At 40.7% G+C, this 18,819-nt stretch overlaps 1 protein-coding gene across 5 annotated transcripts in view; it reads left to right on the forward strand.

Moving 5' to 3' along the window:
* Positions 1-18,819, forward strand: part of DIP2C (disco interacting protein 2 homolog C) — an 800,316-nt gene that overhangs the window by 470,140 nt on the left and 311,357 nt on the right. For all 5 annotated transcript variants that reach the window (XR_004538170.1, XR_004538171.1, XM_033931571.1 and 2 more), the window contains exons 6-7: positions 9,268-9,399; positions 18,036-18,155. Coding sequence is in view for 3 of the 5 variants with exons in the window: in XM_033931571.1 (XP_033787462.1) it covers positions 9,268-9,399; positions 18,036-18,155 (252 nt within the window). In the remaining 2 variants the exon portion in view is untranslated. The remainder of the gene's footprint in view (positions 1-9,267; positions 9,400-18,035; positions 18,156-18,819) is intronic.

The following is an 18,819-nucleotide window of genomic DNA, read 5'->3' on the forward strand; positions in this document are numbered from 1 at the left end:
GAGATGTGAGGAGAGGAGCATAGAGCTTAATGCATTAAATTTATCATGAGTTAAATTGTTAATGCGTTAAATGTGTAGCACTATATGAAACAAAGCACCATATATATGTGATGATTAGAAAACCACTGAAATTTATGTTGGATAATGGGTGTGGCAGCCGGCAGAGAAAGAGTTAAGGGCATGATATCTAGAGGAAAAGAAGCTCTGGTGCCTCCCTTACTTTGGTGTCCTAAGCACATGCTTACTTTGCTTAATGGTTAATCCAGAGCAGGTGTATGTACATACTTGGGAGTGATTTTATAACAAGGCATCTAATACAATGTCCAGAAAAATGCCTGTTTGTACCTGCTTTATGTAGGCAACATAGGCGCATATGTTCCTTTATTTAAAAAAAAAAAAAAAAAAAGCTGCCAGACAAAACATTTTTAATAAATGACACACATTCATTACACATCAGCCTTAGCTTTGCCCAAACTCCATTTTGCAAAAGTTTAGCATAACCTTTCATTGTGTTTGCTTTTTTGTGTGTATATCCTCTGCACAATTTTATAGGAACCATTTTTCACATTAAAACAGCACTACATTGGGGAGCACTACTGACCGGAGGTTGTTGTGAGGAGACTTTAACTGAGCTCTGGAGTTCTCTGTTGCGGGCTAATTACCTGAAATTTGCTTCCTGCTTGAACTAGTGTTGGGTTCCTGCAGGCACCTGGAGAGACGGACCGCTGACGTCATCGGGTCTGTCTCTTCCAACTTTAAAAGTACGCTGCAGTTACGGCATGCAGCCGCAGGGTGTGGCCAAAGAGCCATGCCCTAATGGGCACACCAAGCCCCTTGGGAGCCAAGAGGAGCAGTGGAGATCAAAGAAGGTTGTAATTTGTCTATTTGATTTGACTCAGAGTGTCAAGTTAAATTATGGGAAAAAAGAAAGTCAAACCAAAAAATTAAACGCCAGCAATTATAGGTCCAATGGATAAACATTTGAAGGTAATTGGTAATACCCCAGGAGTATCTCTTAATATGGATTCCTCTATCTCTGGTGCTTCGTTAAGTCCCCTTCGTTAACCCCTCCTCCTCCACCAATATCGAGTGATAGTGGGACCAAAGTAAGTCTCGCTAATCCCTCTGAGCAAGCGGTTCCCTCTGTTGAGTCTAATAAATTAATATATTCTTTAATTCCTAAACCACTTGAATTTTCAGGTGTTACCAGAGGGAACACAAGATATTACACTTAAAGATTTGTAGTTAGTGATAACTAGAGTAGAGGGGTTATTAAGGTCTATAGTAAAACAAATAGCAGATTTTTCACAAGCAGTTGTCCATAAGTTAGAAAACGTGGATGCTAATTTGGATTCCGTAGATAAGAGGTTAAATATGATGGAATCACAAGTTACTACATACAGAATGTCTCTACCTCTGCGGTTAAAGATTTATGTGTAATGCATTCAAAATTGGAAATAATGGAAAATCTATATAGATCTAGAAATCTTTGCTTGGTCAATTTCCCAGTGACCCATTTGTTATCTCCTGAAATATTGTTGAAGAAATTTTTTAAGGAAATACTGTGATTGCCTAATGTGGAGAATTTTCCTATCAATAATTTCTATTATATTCCTCAAAAAAACCTTGAATCTAACCAGGGTGTGGACCAACTGGTATCAACTGATATTAATTTAACAGATTTCTTGGAGGATAGTCAAGATTTGATCCAGACCCGTTCCATCCTGGTGATAACCTGCATGAGTGAGATGGATAAGATGTTATTAATGAAATTATAGTTTAAAAATAGATTAACAAAATTTTGTGGAGATTTGGTGAGAATTTTTCCTGATGTCTCCAGAGCCACCCAACTAAGGAGAAAATAATTTTTGAAGTTAAAAATTAGAGTGGTGGCTTTGGAGGCATCTTTTTATTTGAAATTTCCCTGTAAGTGTCTTGTCAAATTGCAAGCCAACGAATTTGTGTTTTGGGATCTAATACAGTTACAACAATTTTTGATGGCTAGAAAAACAAAATGATTACTGTTTCCTTAAATGAGGAATCAAATGATTGAACCCTGGTACTCACCAACGGAGACAGCGTATCAGAAGTTTCGGTAGGTGATACGCTGGCCTCCAGCGACCATAACATGGTTTGGTTCAACCTTAGGAAGGGTTTCTCCAGATCGACCACAACAACAAAGGTCCTAAATTTTCGTGGCACTGACTTCAAACGCATGGGAGACTTCGTCCATCGGGCACTGCAAGACCATGCCGAAACCAATAATGTAGAGGCTATGTGGGCAAACCTGAAATCTACCCTACATGAAGCAATAAATCGCTATATAAAAACAACAAGCAAACGACGGAGGAATAACAGACCCCAGTGGTTCACTACAGAAATCTCGGACCTCGTTAAGAAAAAGAAAAAAGCATTTGTTTCCTACAAACATTCAGGAAGAGGAGCAGCAAAAGAAGACTATCTGGCCAAGTCCAAAGCTGTCAAAACGGCAGTCAGAGAGGCCAAGCTTCAGATAGAAGAGAATCTAGCAAAGGACATTAAGAAAAGGGATAAATCCTTCTTCAGGTACATCAGTGATAGGAAAAGAAACACAAATGGGATAGTACGCCTTAGGAAAGCAGACGGGACTTATGCAGAATCAGATTCCGATAAAGCCGAACTACTAAACGAATACTTCTGCTCAGTCTTTACCTGCGAGGCGCCAGGGTCCGGTCCACAGTTGCAAGCAAGGCATAGCTCAGATGACCCGTTCTGGAATTTCGAGTTTACACCCAGCAGCGTCTACTGCGAGCTATCAAGACTCAAAGTGAACAAAGCCATGGGACCGGACAATCTACACCCCAGGGTGCTTAGAGAGCTGTGTGATGTCCTGGCAGAGCCATTGTCTGTGCTCTTCAATCTTTCCTTGAAGGCGGGAAAAGTCCCCTTGGACTGGAAAACAGCCAATGTAATCCCACTCCACAAAAAGGGCTGCAGGACAGAGGCTGAGAATTACAGACCAGTGAGTCTCACATCCATAGTGAGTAAACTCATGGAAACACTAATTAAGCATAAATTAGATACAATCCTAGACGAGAAGAATCTACGGGATCCCCGCCAACATGGATTTACCAGAGGCAGGTCCTGCCAATCCAATCTGATTAATTTCTTTGACTGGATAACAAGGAAACTGGATGTGGGTGAGTCCCTGGACGTCGTTTACTTGGACTTTAGTAAAGCTTTTGATAGCGTTCCACACCGCAGACTATTGAACAAGATGAAATCAATGGGACTGGGAGAGACGTTAACTACATGGGTCGGTGATTGGCTAAACAGTAGACTTCAGAGAGTGGTGGTAAATGGTGCCCCTTCAAAAACGTCGGAGGTGATCAGTGGAGTACCTCAGGGCTCGGTCTTGGGCCCGATCCTCTTCAACATATTTGTGAGAGATCTGACTCAGGGGCTTCAGGGTAAAATCACATTATTCGCCGATGACGCCAAACTATGCAACATAGTAAGCGAGAACACTTTACCAGACAGTATGACGCAGGACCTACTTCTATTGGAACATTGGTCCTCGACTTGGCAGCTAAACTTCAATGCTAGAAAATGTAAGGTCATGCACCTCGGCAGCAGGAATCCATGCAAAACTTACACACTAAATGGTGAAACCTTAGTTAGGACCAAGGCGGAACGTGATTTGGGGGTGATCATTAGCGAAGACATGAAGACTGCCAATCAAGTGGAGAAGGCTTCATCAAAGGCAAGACAAATGATGGGTTGCATCCGAAGAAGTTTTATCAGCCGGAAGCCCGAAGTTATAATGCCATTGTACAGATCCATGGTGAGGCCTCATCTGGAGTATTGTGTACAATTCTGGAGGCCACATTACCGAAAGGATGTGCTGAGAGTTGAGTCAGTTCAAAGAATGGCCACCAAAATGGTCTCGGGACTCAAAGACCTCCCGTATGAAGAAAGGCTGAATAAATTGCAGCTATATTCACTTGAAGAACGTAGAGAGAGAGGAGACATGATAGAGACGTTTAAATATATCACCGGCCGTATTGAGGTGGAAGATGATATCTTCCTTTTTAAAGGCCCCTCTGCTACAAGAGGCCATCCGCTGAAAATCAGGGGCGGGAAATTTCATGGCGACACCAGGAAGTTCTTCTTCACCGAAAGGGTGGTCGATCGTTGGAATGAACTTCCACCTCAGGTGATTCAGGCCAGCAGCGTGAAGGATTTTAAAAGGAAATGGGATACACATGTGGGATCTCTAGGGGGGTAAATTCAAAGGGGTAGGGTTGTTGAGGTGGGCAGACTTGATGGGCTGTGGCCCTTTTCTGCCGTCATCTTCTATGTTTCTATGTTTCTATGTTATTAATTAATTAATGAAGGGACCCTGGTCCATAATTATTTGGACTTTGAGTCCATTCAAATTTTTCCTAATTTAATATTATTAGAAATGAAGTATTTCTCCCCGATAATGTCGGCTTGAAAAATTATGAATTGATGTATTATTAACTGTAAAATGATAAATGAATTGTCTTTTTCTTTGTTCATTATGTTAATGTAATGATTGAAAAATTATAAATTAAAAACCAAAACAAAAAACAGGCTTACATTCAGAAAAAGCTTTATATAAATTCTCTCTCTGACCATATCTCCCAAGTAGTGTCTACCTCATTCTAATACTTCTGGCAGCTACGATACTTCTCAGAACTGGACTTCTTCTGACTACTCTACTGCAACATGCTCCTAAATGGGCTCATTGCAAAAAACCTCTGTTGACTACAATGAATACAAAATGTCACCATCCGACTCCTGAAGAATCCCCACACACAAGACCCGGTCGCCCCGGCATTGTGCACTGCCCCACTGGCTGTCGATTGGCAAACGATGCATATTCAAAGACCTAATAACGGCCTACAAACTCTTCCACGTTATGGTACCAGCCTAATGGCCTCCAAATTTCCACCCTATGCCCTGAATCGACCGCTTCACTCGCCAGGATAAAAGCGATTAAGCATACCCTCCACCTGGAGAACTCCCAAAAAAGATTTTACTCTCACTACTTACTGCGTCTCTGGAACAAACTACCTACTCAAATTAGGTCACTAGAAGGTCTAATGAACTTTCAGGAAGGCAATAAAAACTCCTCTTATTCTAACCTCAGTGAGAGAGAGAGGACCATACCATGATTTCTCACACAATGCTCTTGCACACATTGTCTTATCGTTTCCCATCTTTGTCCTACTTCACCATACTACGTTTGCCGTACTATGTCTCAAACACAACAACAAGAGATCAGACTTGCAAAGCAAAACCCAACAAAAGAGAGGTGAACAACTATAACAGCATATGTTATAACACCTCATATGTGGACTCAATATCTTTCATAGGCACAAAAAAAATTTCCATATAACTAACTCAGCATGTGATGCAAAGAATGAATATAAATAATAAATCAGCACTTATCTTGTGGCCCAAGATAAATGCTGCATTACATGCTGAGTTAGATTAGCTATATGGAGATTTTTTTTGTGCCTATGAAAGATATTGAGTCCACATATATGAGGTGTTGTGACATATGCTGTTATAGCTGTTCACCTCTGGACCTCTGAGGTTGTTTTTCCCTCCTTGAGGGACCCCCCACATGTAGGGGAATGAATTTTAACCTTATAAGTTTGAACAAGGAATCACTTAAACCAGCATGCCACCTCCCCTATAATTCCTATATAATCTAACAACTGCATTAGAACATTATGATCAACCAATTCAAAAGCACTGGAGAGGTCAAACTTCATGTCTAACGTTCTATTTCCCTCTGCTACTTGGCAGAACAGCTAAAAACTTTTTCAAGTTGGCTGGATGTGAACTGTAGTCTATCAAATCTCGCTGTGGATTTTCTTGGCTTTGTTTGAGGCATAGGAGCCAGCTCTAGGGGTGTCAGTGGGCGTTCAGCACCCTTGGTATTGAGCAAGATGCTGCATTTTGTCCATAATACCCCTATATTAAAAAGTCTACACTGGTTACCGATCGAACAGAGAATTCATTTTAAAGTATTATCTTTGGTGCACCAAACTTTGCATCGAACGGTACCATATTGGTTTCAGAGTCTCTGGGAGATGTACAGACCCGCTAAAGCCTTGCGATAAGTTAGTAGTATGAAGTTAGTATGTCAATCAGCTATGAATATAAGATATGTGTCTACAAAAATGAAAATGTTTACGATTGCTGGTATGTCCTTATGGAATAACTTATCCGGTCAAATAAGATTATGTGTAGAGGATTCTATTTTTTTTTTAAACTTCTTAAAACTAAGCTATTTGTTGATGCTTATTTATGATACAATTCCTTTGAAATTGTTTTGCTTTCCCATTGCTATAATTGAGTACTTCTTGAAAGTATTGTTAAGGGCATTTTTCTTATGTCATTAGCTATATGTATGACAATTTTGGATTACTGTATTTCAGTATATGTGCATTTTCATGCTTTTATGTATGTTACTTTGGAAACTGCTGAGACTTTTGGCGGTCTAAAAAATTTTTTAAAATAAATAAATGGTGGGGTAATTTGTGTTTTTGGCAATGCCAGCCATTTTGAAATGTTGAGGCCTATGCTCAGGGTCATTCGAGAACATTCACTTTCTTTTTGCTGAGCTGTTCCATTTTTGCTTTGTGCTTAGGATCATTCCTAGGGTCTCGGTCAGAGACCTCTGTAATTTTAAAAAATTGATCTTAGGTCTCACACTGAAATTTTCAAAAGTTTCCTTAGTCCATGGCTACTTAGGCAGGATGACCTGATCGAGACAGTGTCTTGGAGGGGCTGAACTAGTTCTGTTTTATAGCGATTGATCTCATAGTGTCTCTATCAGATAATATCCCTAGGGATAGTTACAGCTCATCAGTTCTCTTTAAAAAGTGTTGTTAACACACTGATAATTTCTCTCGTTTCATTAAAAAAAATATATATATGTACTGTATATGTATGTATGTATGCATTGGAGATACATTTTTCCAGGGAGCTATTTTTTGCACTTTATAGCATATTTTCTCTGTTGCATTTTGTGGTTGGTATTATTCTCAAGGATATTCACATATTGAATTTATTTTATGTCCTATCTCCTTGTCTGCACTTTCAAGTAACTTTATCCTTCAGTTCTTTTGGCAGCTTCCTGTTCAGCATGTCTTTGCTTCAGATTCACTTCATACAGTAGAGACAGTTTGATTCTTCATGCAGAAAAGTATTTGAATCAGTTCAGTTACTGTGATTAGAGACGAGCAGGTTCTATTTAATTTATTATATGTCTTGTTAAGACATTTTTTAGAAATGAGGCTAATTTTAGTGTGCTATAACAAAGGGTGTGAAGACATGCATTCAAGATTTCTTGGTTTTCTTATTCTTAACTACTTTTTAAATATTTCTATAATTGTTCTTATGCACTGAAAGTGTAGAGGGCGTGATATAGATCAATGAAACCTGAAAGTATTTCTGAATGTAGTTTTTTAGACGGCAGAAAGTGAAACTGTTAGAACTTCTACAATTCACTGTACTCAAACTTCAGAATGATGGAGGTAAAGGCGGCGGAAATATATGTCTATTTTGAGCTAACAAAATATGGTTTGAATTTTTTTAAATGATGTTATGTTTCATCATACAATGAAGCTTGGAGATTTCTAAACTGCCTTCCTTTGGTAAAGCTGAAATTGTGCCCTGTAAAATAATTTGAGGAAAATTGGATTAATTGCAGATTCAGATCAAAATTAGATCATTTTCAGATTTAATCAGCTTTCAAAGATCAGATTAGGAGTTCTCTTACTCTGTGGTTATAGAAAAAGAAGAAACTCCATGATGGATTAGACACATGGTCGGCAGAAATGAGTCCTGTTTATTGCGTTATCTGCTGAACAGCTGATTGTACTCTTGATAGTATTCTAAATAATAAGGATGTGCACAGGCAAAAAAAAAGTTAATTTTCAGATTCTTAGAACTTTCTCTGATTTTCTGGCTTTTTCAGTTTATTTTAATTTAAAAAAATGCATATTTTAATTGCGTGTTATTTCACAGGTAAACATGCATAAAATCATTTTTGCACATAATAAGAATTTTTAAGGCATGTTAACACTTGAAATGTAAACCGAGTGCACAAGTAAATGTACCGGTATGTACAAAATTGTGAATATTAAGGTCAGGATGATTGTGTGTAGCATTGTAACTATTTATTTCTATCTGTTTTTAGGAAAATGAGGAACTAATCCTTGATGTAATTTTGTTTTTATAATAACAAGTTGAAGTATAGGCATCCCTAAACAACTGATCTTGGTATAATTCACGTTCTGATTGTACTGTATATATGAATTAGTTTTCACTATGCCATTAAATGCTGCTTTTCATGTTGTACTGAAGAGAGGAGGCGTTTATGGTGTCTGTTTTCAAATAATATTGGTCCTACCCCATTTTTATAAAAGTGTTTGGGTTTTTTTTATAGGAGACTTAGGGCTCCTTTTACGAAGGCGCATTAGTGGGTTTAACGCACATGACTTTTCATCACGTGCTATCTCCCGCGCTAGCTGAAAAACTACCGCCTGCTCAAGAGGAGGCGGTAGCGCCTAGCGTATCCGGCGGTTTAGCGTGCACTATTACGCGCGTTAAACCACTGACGCAGCTTCGTAAAAGGAGCCCCTAGTGGTGTCGCTGTGACAAAGGGAGGGGGATTCAACATGTAGGACTGCAGCAGTGTTGCTGGGGGTGGCTGCTCCACATGGAACAAAGTACATTGCTGTGGGGGGGGGGGGGGAGACTACACCTGAACCTGAAAGAACATCATTGCCAGGGGTTTATGCTCCTTATGGAAGTGCAGTGATGTCACTGCCAGGACGGAAATGCTGCTCCATTTATGACCCTATGGGGATGTCACTGCAGGGTGATAGCATTGAGAGGAACTGCTGGGGCAAGCGAAAGGAGCTGACTGTTCCCTATGTAATTTTGGCGAGTCATCTTCATTGAGGTTCCTCCATGTATGGAAATGCAGGGGTGTTGGCTGCAGGAATTCCACGCCCGCAATGATGTAAGCGTCCAAGTTTCCATTGTTGTACCAAAAAACCCAAACGAACCGTGGCTTTAAATAAAGTAGAAATACTGTTTCCAAAATCACTGCCTCCTATTCACAGTAATAATGTTAGAGAAAAGTCTTTTTTTTTTTTTTCAAGGTATATTCTTATGGAAGAGATTGGTTTAAGGTCTTATTTCATGTTGTAGCTAAACATGTTGATCTGTTTTCCACAGAAAATCACTCTGCCCCTCCAGATGTTACCACGTACACCTCAGAACAATCCATTCAAATCGAAAGGCCACAGGGATCCACGGCCCGAGTGGCACCCAAATACGGCAATGCAGAGCTCATGGAGACCGGAGATGGTATGCTTGAGCTGTAATTATTATATCCCTTTGTTGGTTTAAGACCTCTGCACTCTGTTTTTTGTTTTTTTCACAGGTTCATGTCAGTCAAGATAGCATACCGTACAGGCACAGCCTTTGTCGTTCACATAAGTCCCAGATGTGAAAGATAATGGTCAATGTCTAATCTAATCTTCATTTTATATACCGAATCTAAGGAGCTCGACTCGGTTTACAGTTCGTTAAAAAATGAAACATAACGATTAAAAACTATGGAATAAAAACAGAAATTGGTTAGATTAGATGGATGGAAAAAGTTAGAAAAAAAAGTATGTTGAATTGCTTAAAATTACTATACTAGAAAAAACAAAGAGGCAACCTAGTCACATCAAGGTTTGTGTGAGGGACGCTCAGAACGCCAAAATTGGCTCACAACTTACAAACCAGAATGAAATAAATATAATATATAATATATAATTATATATATTACATTATATTATAGAGTGCTCTCAGTGTGAACCCTCAGTGATAGGAGCACAGCTCTGACACTTCACTTCTGGGTCAAGGCGGTAAGCCTCCACCCACACACCATCACTGAGCACCCTGAGTGTGCTGAAATCAAACAAATCAACCAATCAAAGTGAGTAAATCAAACTCAACACAAACAACCTGAACGACCCCCACACAAACCCTGCCAGCCGAACCCCCCGAATCGCACAACAAAATAAAAAAAACCATACAAAAAATATCAAAAAACACAATACTTATCTGAAGCTATCTCCCCCCCCCCCCCGCCATTATTTTGGAGACATATTTGTCTGTCCCCTCGCCTTCATTTCTTTTCCTAGCATTTATATCCCTTATGAAATGTGCACTGTTGTATATTTAAATAAGAGGACCAACATCTATCCCTTTCTCAGCCAAAGCGCTACTTTTTGCCTTGACTGTTACAGCCTTATTTTTCTTGGTCTCTGTGTTCCTCCTTGTCACTTTGCAGTCCTTTTTTTTTTTTTTTTAGAAAGAAGCAGCAGTAATCACGAGCTGCTGCATGTCTACATGTGCTCCTCTCTCTCTGCCTCCAGATTAATTCTTTCACTAGCTTCCTGTCTACTTTTGCTTTTAACACCAAATGTATCTCCTCTTTTATTCTCCTTTGCTGCTGAGTCTGTCTTTGTGTTTCTTTGCACTCCATTTCCTCCGCTCATGTTTTTCCCCTTCAAAGTCCTTTAGAATTTACCTCCCTTTGGAGGGTGCTCAGATCTCCTTTTCTTGACGAGTATACAGTGCTTCCCCGCAAATTCACGGTCGGCAGTTCGCGGTCCCAGTCATTCGCAGTATTTTCCGGCCACGAATGACCATGCGTGGAGGCAGGAGAGGGCAGCCGGAGCGCCGGTGAGGGAAGGAAATCACTCGCTGCATGCTCTGACTGCCTCTTCCTGTACTAAAGTCGGGCCTTACTAATCAGGAGCTGCATGTCAAAGTAACTCCTGATTGGTGAAGCCCAACTTTAGTACAGGAAGAGGCGGTCAGAGCATACAGCGAGTGATTTCCTTCACTCACTGGCGCTCCGGCTGCCCTCTCCTGTCTTCCCTGCCTGAAAAACGTATTTGCGGTTTTTTTAAATTCATGGGGGTTCCTGGAATGGAACCCCCGCAAATTTCGGGGGAGTACTGTATTTTGAATAAACAGATTACGCTTCATCAAGTCATTTAAGTCATTCTTTCTTCATAAAAATCCTTTCTTTTCATCAGTCACCCTCATCCTTCTTCCCTTTGTCTGTCTGTCTGTCTCTCTCTCTCTCCACGATCCTGTTGGGAGAAGAGGTCTCCTCTACCCATTTGTAAGAGTTGCTAAATCCCTTTTTTTTTTACGCCTATGTTATAGAATACTGTAGATATCATAAGTACCATATTAACTAATTGAACCAAAGCAGTGTACAATCAACATACAAAATATAAAACATACATCAAGCAAGCGACTCTTCCAGAACCTAATGCATTGAACTCTCCAGCTTCACAGAAAAGCTGACACATACAAATATGTCTTCAACATGTTTTTTTAAAAGCATCCCTGGGCTTGCACAAACACTTTTGCCCGCTCAAACCATTCCAAAGCTCGACCCCCATGGCGGAAAACATTGACAGTATGCCCATGTGATATAGTGTTTACTCTGTCAATGGTGAGTCTCATTGCATTTTCTAACCTTAACTCTCTGATCGTCAGTACTGTTTCAACATGTCCTGAGACCACTTTGGGGCACTATGATATAGGGTCTGATGCACAATAGACAGAACCTGATAAATAATTAAAACCGCTTGTGGAAATCAATGCTACACTGAGAGAAAAGCTACATGGCAAGCTTTTTACAGGTCTCTAACAATTTATCAGAGTGTATATTACAAAACTCAATGAACAATGCATGCTCAAGGTTTTCTTTTTTTTTTTTTAAAAGGAAGCAAAGGATCTCAGATATCCATAGCTATGACACATAAGTGTCAAAAGGTAATATTTGGATGATGGTATCTATCATCGATCCTAAGAAAACCTTTAATAATTTATTTTCATTCTTTTTTCTTTCCTTATAAGTGACTTGTGTATAAAAAAAAAGTGCTAAATATTTCTTAATGAACTCTCAAAAACTTAACGCTTATTAAGCCTGCATAGATTATAAAAAAAAAAGTCAAACACAAAAGTCGCCCAGCTAAAACAGCACATGTGTAAACGAAAGCACTTCATTCATATGCAGCAAAGTGCTGATTCAAAAACAATTGGCAATTGGCAAGCGCTGTATTGAAACAAAAGAAGCAGACCTCTAAAACGGAATGCCACTTAATTAATATAACACTGAGATCCATCCACAAGCATTGACGCTACAAAAAAATAGCGAATCTCTAATAAATACAGCCACTTAGCTCAGCACTCGAGAGACATCTTGAGCTCCGTCATACAACTTAAAGGAGGACAGAGCTGACGTTGCGTGAACCAGTGATCCAACCATGAGCACTTCATAAAAAAACAAAATTTTTTAAAAATATATTTGATGATTGTGTTTTGTAATATAAACTCTGTGATAGATTGTTAGAGAAGTATTTTCCTGGGAAGGGGTAAAACGCGGACCTGACGGACCTCGCGGATCTAAAACCGCACGTCCTTAAAATTCTGAGGTCCATGTCACTTGTAGTTAGTTTCTGGCTCTGACAGACCTCGATGACAATTTAGCGCTGATGGATCCGTCTCAGCATAGGGAGGGAAAAGTATTAGGATCCGTCAGTGCTAAATTGTCATCGAGGTCTGTCAGAGCCAGAAACTAACTACAAGTGGCACGGACCTCAGATTTTTAAGGACATGCGGTTTTAGATCTTCGAGGTCCGTGAGGTCCGCGTTTTACCCCTTCCCTATTTTCCTACACAGAGGGTTTTTGTAGCATAATTCTCCCCATTTTGGCCTATTTGATAGAAGCTTTTTACAGGTAAATGCTGTCTTACATTGCTGGCCTCATGAAAATTTGTCTATGCCTGCTAAATCCTCAAACCTCCCTCTTGTAAGTGAAGATTTGTATCTAGGCTTATGTTTCTCAAGCCAGACCTGGAATGCTCCCTAGCAAATGTGGTTTTCAGGATGTCCGCAGCAAAAGTGCTTACACCGTGCCAATTGCATACAGGCCTGAAACCTTTCTTGTGTACATTCATTATGGATATCCTCAAAACCAAGCTAGCAGGGAATAAAATGTGTAAATAAAGCTTTAGAACTACAGTAGAGCAGAGTTTTGCGAACAGCTGGAGAAAGGGAGGGGTGTGGTCAGAAAAAGTCATGTGTTCTTGATACCTTGTATTTCTAGAAGGGCTTAGCTGGCTAGCGGTGCAGGTTTGAGGACGTTTTGAACTGGACCCTGTGCTGTCCATGAATTTAAGGTGCATGTTTGATCTTTTCTAGTAACCCATCACTCTGTAATTTGTTAAACTAATTTTGCAAAATGTTACCTATGTTTAAGAAATGGTAAGGTGTAGCTTTTCGTTGCTCAAAAGGGAAAACAGGTTTATGTACAGAAATTTTATATACAAGACATGGAAGGGATTTATTAAGAAATCATTTCTATCTGGGTGGATTACAATAGAACATACTTAATGAAATAAAACATTACAATCCAACATAAACAAAATTCAAATATAATACATCTGAATATATTGACAATTATACTATCCACTTCTCGTCTAGGAAAATGTGCTTTGAACAATTTTCTGTGTTGGGTTCCTGTGTTGGGTTCCTGTGTTGGGTGTCTGTGTTGGGTGTTACTTTTTTTAAAATAATTCTTCTAGTGCAAAAGGCATATGAATCTTGAACAACTGAGTTTTATCCTCCATTAATCTCGAGACCCTGCAGAAGGCACCAATCATTTTCTTTTTTCAACTCCACCTCCTTCCTTAGTGGGCTGTGCCCCAACTCCTTAGTCTTTTCCTTCTGCAAGCAAGACTAAAGGTATCTTTTTGATCTGCTTTACAATCATCTTTTGTTATTTTCAGATTTTTTATCCTGATTTTGAGGCTTTCAGTGCTGCAGAGGGTCCCATCAGCTCTGGGGCAGCTCTTGCTGCAAGAAGACAGACTTTTGCTGCAGAAGTCTGTTGCTAGTGGGATTTCTCCTTGTATGGGGCACTTGCTTAGCTAGCCTTAGTAATTGGTTTTTCCCTGTCAAATCCAGACGAATGAGTTGTGTCCATACATCAGCCAGTGGAGATTGAGAGCACTGAGCTGTGATATACGAGGAGGTGCTGAAAAGTTTTTAGCCCAACCAATTAGAGAATGACATGGATATGGTTGCATCAGTGTCAACACAGAGAATTTTATTTCTGGAAATTGACACTTAACAAAATAAGATAACAGTCTTTTCAGCTATAGTGGCAAAATAACACTCAGAATTTAGGAAATTGGTTGGTTGGGCTAAGAACTTTTCAGCACCCTCTGGCTGCCCAGTATTCTTTATCTCCAGCAGGCAGATGGGTGAGTTCTCCCACCCCACTGCCCAGAATCTGCTAAGGGTGGCTGGCTCCCCTCCTTGAGTAAAAAAAAAAAAAAAAAAAGGCAGGAATTGTTTAACAGCTAGCAGGAGGGGGTTTATTTTCCCTTATTTGATAAATAAAATAAAACTTGATCGATTAAAATAAAAAGGAAAGGGTTGCTCAGGTTTTGGATTAGTTGTCTATTCGGGGTATTCCTCAATTCCTTCCTGGCAACGATAATCCCATCTTTGCGAGATGGTCTGGAGAGGGTTTGCTTCTTCTCGAACATTTATTGGACGCTGAGGGTGCTATGCAATCTTGGGGAGCTCTTCCCATGCTCCATTCCTTGGGGTTGGGTGGTTTATTTGCCTATAAACAAATTCATCATTATGTGGAATCATTTTTCCATAATCATGGGAAGACCACACCTATATATCAACAAGAAAGCACAAAAAATTCACTAGTGCTCATAATTGGCAATACAGTGTAAGAAGCGTTTTGCAATTTACTAAATTGCTCTGACTTGGCAATGGTGCTAAAAACAGAATCAACACCAACCAAAAGCAATATCACTCTAATTCTCAATATAAGGCATTCAAAACTACATGCACAAATATGGGTGCATACACAATTTAATTAAGAAATTAACCAATTAGCTCTGATAATTGGGTGCTAATAATTATCAGTGCTAATTAGCATTAATTTAAAGTTGCACACACGTCATTAAACGCCAGGATCATGTGGATCTGAAAATGAGATTACAGCTGTGGGAGGGGTGTGGGTGGATTGGGGCATTTCTGGAATTTCCTGAATAAGGGAGATTGTGCCTAATTTAGGCACGAGAATTTATACTAGGTTTTAGTTGGTAGAAATCTTCATGCCAAAAATGGGGCACAGATCTCGGCGCCAAATGCTATTCTTTAAACAGCGCCCAACTCTGAGCACCATTTCTAGAATAGCGCTTAGTGTTAATTTTAATTGGCTCCAGTTTTTAAGCATCTTATACAGAATTCAGTTCTGTATATAAACAGTCTTATTGTATAGAAAAGTGTGCACCCAGGAGATAGAGAGACAGATAACGTAATTGAATAAAATTTCCTAAACTCAAAACAACATTTATCCTCCTAGAGAATAACATAGGAACATGACGGCAGATAAAAGCCAAATGGCCCAGCTAGCCTGCCCCTCCACAGTAACCATTAAATTTGTCTTCGTTCGTGTGAACTTGTTTTTCTGTCCCGTCCCTGCAAGTTCTTAGTGTTCGAGGCTTGTGCTGTTAAGGCAGAGATTACAGGAATGGGACAGGGACAGCGACAAAACTCATGGGGACGGGGGTGGGGAAATTTGAGTTCCTGTGGGGACTGTCACTCATAAAAAAAGGGCCAACTCATAAAAAAAGGGCAGTAGAGGCAGCACACCTGTTCTTTGAAAATTTACATGCACGTGTTTAGGAATGTCAGTGAATTTTATAGTTTTTTTTAAAAATTATTTTTATTTATTTACTTTCTAAGTGCTGTAGGATGTGAGGAACAGACTCGATGCACAATAAAGCTGGAGTGCCAAACTTTGGCAGTGTAGTAGACCTCTCTGGTAGCATTTTAATAATTGTTTTATTGGTGTGTCTTATTTTTTTATACTATCATTTTTTGAAATGTAACTATTTCAGGAGATGGATCAAGGAAACACACTTGTGGTGATTTAATTTATTTTTTTTAAGAGTCATTTTAACGAGAAAAGTGTTTTTTAAAAGACTGCATCAGTCCCAAAGTGGCAAGACTCAGGATTTCTAATAAGTGTTCTTTAGACATCTTTTGCAGAGGGAAGAACGGAAAAAGAAATTAAAATAATGCTGAAGAGTGCTGTTATTTGCTTATATCCTTACCCCTGGCTTCTCTCACACACTGCCCAGTGTGTCGGAGAGCCACAAGTGCTTCTGTGGCACCAGGGTTGAGGTCTTGGAAAGTAGCGGGGGGGACCATAAGAGAGAAAGGAGATGCCTGGGATTAGACTTTTAACCATCACTGGTACTTGTGTTATCTTTCATAACTTGTTCCTCTAATTTTTTTCCAGTTCTTCTCTTTGTGCTTATTTATAGTGCTGCTGTTATAATCAATAATAATAAAACTCTAAGCGCGCATGCACACATAGAATTTTGTGATTCCTGGCTCCGTGAGGTGTGCCTCCATGCCGAATTCGATTTTCGAACACAGAGGCAGGCCAGAACACTGCTGCTTGCCGAGACAACTGAGCGCAAGGCGAAAGCCCGCGCCGAAGAAAAACAGTGTTTTAAGGGGCTCCGATGGGGGGTATGGGGAATTTACTGAATACAAATAGCGCCGGCGTTGTGGGGGGTTTGAGGGGTTGTAACCCCCCTCATTATACTGGAAACTTAACTTTTTCCCTGTTTTTTAGGGAAAATGTGAAGTTTTCAGTATAATGTGGGGGGTTACATCCCCCAAACCCCCCACAACGCGGGCGCAATCTGTATTTAGTAAAGTGGGGGGGGGGGTCCCCCCCACACCCCCTGTCGGAGCCCCTTAAAACACTGTTTTTCTTCGGTGCGGGCTTCCGCCTTGCACTCAGTTGTCTTGGCACGCCTTTGTCGGCGTGCACTTTTGACCTGCCCCCTGCTGCTGGCCTCGCCGTAAAACAGCCTAAAGTATGCACGAGCGTGCGCCTAGGTATCTTTAGCTTCCCAGGCATGCCGGGACTGCACTTATGCTGCTGTTCTCGCCGGTCCAGTGCACCATCGCTTGGTTGTGCGACACGTCCCCCCGGAGCACGAATGAGGTGCTGAGCAGCGCGAGCCGCACCCCGGCAGCAGCCACTGCTCTTCCGAAGCGCCCCGGGGAGATAGGCAGCTGGCAGGGCCCAAGCAGGAGCAAGAGCAGGGTCCCCGTGGGGGGAAGGCGATGGGGGGCCCCCTCCAGCACCATGATCACCAGCGGGCGAGGAGCAGAGTGACAGGACCCGGGCTCAGGGGCGCGGGGCGCCTCTGGGGAAGGGGCGGCAGCGCCACCTGCTGGCGGCGATCCATCAGGACACCCAAGCGAAGGGGAAGGGGCTTTTTGCTCGCCAGATCCTGACCAGGCATCACCTGAAATGCACTTTTGATTCTTTTCCTCCTCTAGAATGCATGCAAAATACCGCTGCTGTTGCTGCACAGGAAAGTTGGGGGGGGAGGGAAATGCTGCTGCACAGGGAAGTGGGATAGGGGCAGGGAGAGAGACAGATAGACAAAGGACAGAAAGAGAGACAGGGGCAGGTAGAAAGACAGAAAGAAAGACAGACAGAAATATATTCTAGCACCCGTTAATGTAACGGGCTTAAAGACTAGTAACTTTATAATTAGGTTTAATGTGTCTACTCCTCCCCCAAATCCAGATTCCTTAAATTCAATATAATCATCCAGGCCATGTTGGTTGTAGCCTTTTAAGATGAGGAAGATTGCCATACACATACTCTTTGTATACCAGAAGCTCTTTTCTTTCTGTATGTTAGGAAGCTTATACCACAAAATTATTTTCTGCTGCTCAGTAATTTTCTGCTTGTTTCTTATTGATTCTTATTGATTCTTATTGTGTTTCTTATTGATGGCCTTGTTTGCACTGCACAATGCAAAGCTTAGCTGTCCACTAACCTCTTATGCCATATTTTGCAGGTGTGCCAGTGAGCAGCAGAGTGTCTGCCAAGATCCAGCAGCTGGTCAATACCCTAAAGCGGCCCAAGCGACCTCCACTACGCGAATTCTTTGTAGATGACTTTGAGGAATTGCTAGAAGGTAAGATAGCTTTCATTTCTATGTGATTTGTAAAGTATTCACTTGCCTTTGAAATGGTTTTTTTTTGTATTGAGTAAGAAGGAAAGCCGTGCATATAGCTGGGATGACGATAGTTAAAGAATTTGTGATCCAGAATTCCAGATCCCAGGATGTCAGAGCCCACTTGCTTCGCTGGAGGTTGCTGCATTTGGAGATTAGTTTTCCTTATGTGCAGGATGAAGAATAGAGTTTTCATACTGGGTCAGACCAATGGTCCACCTAGCCCAGTATCCCGTTTCCACAGTGGCCAATCCAGATCACAAGTACCTGGCAGAAATCCAAATAGTAGTAACATACCATACTACCGAGCCTAGGGCAAGCAGTGGCTTCCCCCATAGCTATCTCAAAAGCAGACTATGGACTTTTCCTCCAGGAACTTGTCCAAACCTTTTTTTTTTAAACCAGCTATGTTAACTGCTGTCACCATGTCCTCTGGCAACATATTCCAGAACTTAACTGTTCTCTGAGTGAAAAAAATATTTCCTTCTATTGGTTTTAAAAGTATTTCTCTGTAACGTTGAGTTCCCCTAGACTTTGTAATTTTTGATGGAGTAAAAAGTCGATCCACTTGTACCTGTTCTACATCACTCAGGATTTTGTAGACTTCAATCATATCTCTTCTTAG

This window comes from Geotrypetes seraphini, chromosome 2, assembly GCF_902459505.1.
Source record: "Geotrypetes seraphini chromosome 2, aGeoSer1.1, whole genome shotgun sequence".
NCBI classification, from domain to species: domain Eukaryota; kingdom Metazoa; phylum Chordata; class Amphibia; order Gymnophiona; family Dermophiidae; genus Geotrypetes; species Geotrypetes seraphini.